The 5,901-nt window shown below is 35.5% G+C and overlaps 1 protein-coding gene across 3 annotated transcripts in view; it reads right to left on the bottom strand.

The window, feature by feature from the left end:
- Positions 1-4,762, bottom strand: part of LOC111489840 (chaperone protein dnaJ 15-like) — an 8,653-nt gene extending 3,891 nt beyond the window's left edge. Inside the window, exons 1-12 of one of the 3 annotated variants that reach the window (XM_023138261.1) lie at positions 4,527-4,762; positions 4,232-4,439; positions 3,597-3,720; positions 3,327-3,409; positions 3,137-3,248; positions 2,938-3,042; positions 2,735-2,785; positions 2,275-2,364; positions 2,089-2,197; positions 1,853-2,001; positions 1,689-1,742; positions 252-498 (exon numbers count right to left, since the gene is read on the bottom strand). In XM_023138261.1, the coding sequence (XP_022994029.1) occupies positions 436-498; positions 1,689-1,742; positions 1,853-2,001; positions 2,089-2,197; positions 2,275-2,364; positions 2,735-2,785; positions 2,938-3,042; positions 3,137-3,248; positions 3,327-3,409; positions 3,597-3,720; positions 4,232-4,362 (1,071 nt within the window). In that variant the 5' untranslated portion in view covers positions 4,363-4,439; positions 4,527-4,762 and the 3' untranslated portion in view covers positions 252-435. Of the gene's footprint in view, positions 1-251; positions 499-1,688; positions 1,743-1,852; positions 2,002-2,088; positions 2,198-2,274; positions 2,365-2,734; positions 2,786-2,937; positions 3,043-3,136; positions 3,249-3,326; positions 3,410-3,596; positions 3,721-4,231; positions 4,440-4,526 lie in introns of those variants that run through there. The other 2 variants (XM_023138259.1, XM_023138260.1) reach the window with 2 other exon arrangements.
- Between the last annotated feature and the right edge of the window lie 1,139 nt (positions 4,763-5,901).

Here is a 5,901-nt window from a genome sequence, read left to right as displayed (position 1 = left end):
AAAAAAAAAAAAAAAAAAAAAAAAAAAAAAAAAAAAAAAAAAAAAAAAATCAATATCCTTTCACATCATTTGATGTTGGGCTTCGATCAAAGTTTTGCCAAGGCATATCTAACTTTGCATAAGATGTTGCTCTCATTGATACATTAAGTAGATAACGTTCAGTATACCTACTCCTATAACCCAATTATGAAACACACACACATTTCACACACTCAAACACTTAATTGGACATTTGTTAAACAAAATAGACAAATATTAGATATTGGTCGAACGAATTGAATATAATTTTGACATTCATTAGACATATGTTGAACACTTCTTCTCTTTGGATGAACTCCCCAATAAAGGATAAAATTCAAGAGAAAGAGAAGATGTGCTATCATCTAAGAAGCAAGGACACTTTAGTTTGGCTAATGTATACATGCCCGATATGTGTCAGACACTCTGGTTAAAAAGGTTTATCTCCAACCAACAAAAGTAGGTGCCCACCCAATTAGACTGTGAGAAGAGAAAAAAAAAAATCAAATCTAAGAATGTGTCTAAAAATGTAACAAAAAACAATAAGATCCCTTTAAGTCACCTGCTAAGCTACTGCTGAAATTTTTCAAAAGCAGCTCCAACTTCACACATGATGTCGCTCTAGTAAATATCTTTAAGTACATGCCCTTCAATATACCCATCCCAGAACACAGACTCAAAAAACTTAATTGGACATGTGTCTAATATATGTTTAGCACATACCAGTCATTGGCCGAACAAAGTGAAGTCCACATGTGTCAAACATTTGCATAAAAAAATGTATTGGACACTTGCGGACATATATCAAACAAATATCGGACATTTGAAGTAAAGAATTTGAACTTCTTAAATTTGCAGTGATAACAGAAACATCCTCACTTTAGCCCTTTTCCTCAATCTTTCGGCCAATCTTTGTCACTTGCAATTTCCTTCAAGGTATAGCTAATTGGTAGTGTAATCAAAGAAAATAATTAAACCCATGGGTATAATACTCTTCAAGTCTTTCAGATCTATGACATGTCTTAGAAGAAGCAAAAGATCTGTGGTGCAGCTACCAATTTAACAGGCAGAGAGCCATGATCTCCAAACAATATTTTCTACTGGTTCCCACAATCACATAACAGCGTCCCTTTCATCTCTTTTGAATTTCTTCTTATTTGGATGCTGTTCATTTGATTTCAGAAATCCTAAGCCATTTCCTGTTATTCCTCTTTTCCCTTCCCTTGATTTGAGAGAGGGGGAGAAGGCGCCTAAATTCTAAAACCGTGAACTACAAAAGCCTAAACATAATAACTGCAAGCTATTTCACATATCAAATAATGAAAGAATTAAAACTCATCTCCTCTGGCCTATGGAAGTAATCCAAAAGTCTATAACCGAAAATCAACCCGTAGAATGATCTAGTTAAGCTATCTGAAACTATAATTAAAATGAAAAGGAAACGATGATGAAGAAAAATAAAATAAAACATTTCCATCATCTTATAAAAATGCTAGTTGAGTCAGAAATCAGAGGGTATACGACTTCAATAAATTGCCACTTCCATGTTAGCGACAGAAGTGTTGATATCCATGGACATATAAGGTAACTTTATTGTTCGGCCTACATATTAAGAAACCAAAACATAAAAAACATGTTCTAAATTACGAGAATAAGCCATGAAAACTTACAAACTGCTTTTCCTCATTGTATCTGTTGGTCACTTCTTGGAAGCGCGCTAATGCCTACAGAACATCATAACAAAGCAATTAATACGTAAATCACAAAATTACCAGTTAGTGGGTAGAGTGAGATTGACAGGAGGGAGGGAAGGAGAAGAACAAGATTTCAACACCTTCCGGTATTCTGTCTCAAATTGGCGTAGCTCATTTCTCTTTCTCAAAATTTGAGCCTCAATATCTTTCAGCTTTTCTGTTGTCTCTTCATAATTTTTTGTACATAGTGCCTCAATAGTATATGCAGCAGTCTTAAAAAAGTTATCTCCTGAATAAACAAGAAAGATGTCAAAAAAGCAGTTAACACCAAACAGAACAAAATTTGAAAGATGAATTAAGAAATCTAAGTTAAGACCATAAACAGCAAAAATATGGGTGCCAGCCTTTAGCTCTGAGACCTCACAAGGCTGAAGACCTTCCAACCTCTTGAAGAAAGAAGCTTCAGGGTCCTTAGCCATTGCCAACTACAACAACACGAGAATCCATTCAACCATCAAGTGTAGGAAACATTAGTAAACTACATAGTTTGAACTTGCAATACCGCATTGACAGTGGAATCCATCCTGTACACTTGAAAATGCAAAAAGTAAAACCCAGCAGATGTTACTTTCCCAGACTTCTCACTATCTTCCTGTATGGAAAAGCAATGGAAAAACCACAGAAGTAAAGTCAATATAATACGAAGTTGAATCTTAGCTTTTTAATACAAAATGACTCACAACAATTTTACAAGTTGGGATCCAAGTACTGATATGGTAAGATTTCATCTATCTACTCATGGAGAACCTCCTATAAAACACAGTTCGAAGTAAATGGTGCTTTTTTTATATGCATCGTCCAATAATTGGCTATACACCAACAAAAAATGCTAGAGTGACAAGGCTTGATGATAGCACCTAGATTAGATTTTAATTGCCATCCAACAGGAGAAAATACCCACAGCTTAACCTATATCAATTAAAAAATGAGGAAAATTACAGATGCACTTTTAAAGGTAATACCTGTAAGGCCAAATTGTAACCGCCGCTGACATCGTGTTCAAAAAAGAGCAACTGGAATGAAAAAAATATAGCACCAAAATCAGAAACATGAACTAGCTAAACAAAGTGGATGCACAAACAAGTAGAACAAGGCCAAGAATCAAGGGGGAAAAGTGCATATCAGAGGAGACCCATTTAGTTGAAAATTACTGGTAAAACTACACCTTGAATTTACTTTGTGCAGTTGAAGTAACCCTTATAACAATTCCAGCTTGAGCTTGCTCCTCGTTAATTGTCACACCAAAAAAGTGAGCACATTGCTTATCCACCTATAATAAAACACAGATATAACAAGATATCAGAAGAAGTGCTGGAAATGTTGCTGCTTTGGTACCATCTTGATGTAAGCTACATGTGATGCACCTTGCCACTAACTGATGTTCCAATAGGAAGAGGCCTAACTGTGACAGTTCCATTCAGAGCTTCTTCAAGAACATTAGCAGAAATTGAAGTCTTAATAGGAACACCCAGCTTGCTAAACAAATAAAAAAATAAAAGTGATCAAGAAAAATCTAGACGACTAAATCAGTAAATTACTCAATAAATGTGCCACCTGAACAAAGCTGCAAACATGGTATTGACAGTTCCAAGATTGGATAAGTCTATTTCCATATCCATGCCACTAGCATCAAGGGCCTGAACACATTGATTACAGAATAAGATACTGTGTATGGGATGGAAAAATGTCTACAGCTATATAAAGACCCTCAGAAGTAAATAAATCTTGAACTTGGAAGTAATGAAGTAATTTTCCAGTATTGTTAATATAAATCTAATACTACAAAGCATCAGAATAAGTAGATGGTGACAAGGAGACAAGCACCTCAAAGCCAGCACTGTCATATTGCCTTCTCTTCTCTGGATCAGATAGGATGCTATAAGAATATGCAACCTCCTTAAAAAGTTCTGAAGCTTCAGGGTTACTGCCATTCTTATCTGGGTGATATCTGCCAAATTGTTTTGGGGGTAAGAATCACTTTGCAGACAGATGTTTCAAAAGATCAAAACAATCTTATTTCTTTCTGTAATTAATAACTCAAATTGGAATGAAGGCAATAGAAATGTGTAATTAAATTTAATGCAGCTGAAATCTCATGCTGTAACCACCCACAGCAATTCATAATTTAATGTTAGTGTATCTGGAGCCTAGCTGAACTGGAACACGACTGAATATGAGTCACTATTACAGTTCCAAACATGCTGAATAGACAAAAAGAAATGGAGTTTCCATCTTACTAGCAATGATTTAGATACTACCATCAAGCGGCATTCGAAGAACACTGTAGATTCTTTAAAATTAATCCAGCTTGGATTAATAATAATCTTCTTACATCTCAAATTGTGCACTAGTATACAGCATATTCCTATTCGTTATTGACGGTGAGAAAGAATTATGATTTAATATCAACTAAAACAGATCAAGTTTCAGTCATACGGAGCTTAGAGCAAGAGAATTACTTGAGAGCAAGCTTCCTATAAGCAGACTTGATTTCCTGATCAGTGGAATCCCTGGATACGCTTAAAACCTCGTACGGGTCCCGTCGAAGCGCTGGAGCCGAAGGTCCTTCCGACTTCGAACCCGTCTTCATTCCCTCTTTTTTCCCGCTCTAACTCTCCCACTCTCGGTGCCTTTGGACGGAGGAAATCGCTGTATCCTCTCAAATCGCTGTGATAATCAAAAATCGGTGACCGAATTTGAAGAAGAAAATGTTGAAATTCAAGAGGCGAAAAACAAATTACAAAAAGCATTAACCTGAAAGCCAATTCTGGATTGAGCTATATTTTCGGGAAATTAACCAGAGCAAGTAATTGTCCGTCAGCTAGGATCCAATCAACAAACAAAGGGCCTTCTCACGCAAAATGATTCAAAATAATGGGAAAGCAAATGACACCTAGGGTTTCTCAAGATTTGATGGGAATCTGTATAAATTTCTGCGAAGAATTATTTGTGGAAATGGTCTAAATTCTATTTCTTCCCCTCTTTGTCCTTCATTTGTCTTTGTCTGCAACCGCCTAGTTCTTTATTTCAGATTGAACGAGGAGAACCAATTTAATTTAGAACCGAACCGACCGAACCGAACCAAATCGGGTACATCCCCTCATGATACATGACCCTTAACGTATCATTTTAGTAATTGAAGGCGGTCAAGACCTCCACCATACGAGACGAATATGGTAACAAAATAAGTTGTACTCAGTGTTTGAACCCAATACTTACGAACCTCGTCACAACTTCCCTTTTAGGTTTTCCCTCAAAATTGTTAGGAAGAGGCTTTCACTCCCTTGTAAAAAAATGTTTCGTTCCCCTCTCCAATTTACCTCTTTGGTAGGGCCAGTGTCCTGGCAAACACACCACTCGGTGATTGACTCTGATACCATATGTAATAGTCCAAACCCACCGTTGATATTGTCGTTCTTTAGGCTTTCCTTTTTGGGTTTCCCCTCAAAATTTTAAAACGCATCTCCGAGAAACAAATTTCCACACGCTTATAAAAAATAATTTGTTACTCTTTCTAACCAATGTGGAATCTCACCCTTGTCTCAGGAAAATCATCCCATAACAGCATAGAAAAATCTTGTTTAAACAAAAAAATAGCTGAGAAATAAAGGATAAAGCATTAAAACATTCATTGGGAGGTCGATGTATATGAAATCTATGTAATGCTAAAAAATGCGCATGAAATTGATATCCATCTCAAAGAAAGGAAAAAAATCAAAACGTAACAAGAATTCATTGAAAAAGAAAGAAACGTCATTAATTTCATGAATCTTTAGCTTAGACTTAGAGTAGCTTGACTTTAATTTTGGTAGCCTAGAAAGGGTCGTGTTTATTAGGATGGGTAGTAGGCTACCAACAAATTGCTTTCATCTTTTAGGTCACTTTTTTAAATCATTTTTGACCTATCGACAAAGTTGTCTTCATTTAAATCAACTTTCGTGTCTCATTTTTCTTAAGGAATAAGAAATACAGTCAAAAATAATATATGTTTTCATTTTACTTTTCAAAAAAAAAACAATAATGTATATATATATTTTTTGAAAGTGGTAATGTCACTGGAAAATTAATAATGTTTAACCGTTTTTAAAGTTTATTTTGAGATAATTAAACGACGTTGGCTCTATGGAAA

Source organism: Cucurbita maxima, unplaced genomic scaffold, assembly GCF_002738345.1.
Source record: "Cucurbita maxima cultivar Rimu unplaced genomic scaffold, Cmax_1.0 Cma_Scf00014, whole genome shotgun sequence".
In the NCBI taxonomy this organism is placed as follows: Eukaryota; Viridiplantae; Streptophyta; class Magnoliopsida; order Cucurbitales; family Cucurbitaceae; genus Cucurbita; species Cucurbita maxima.
Note: the sequence above shows the minus strand (reverse complement) of the source record. Positions and strands in the feature narration are given on the sequence as shown.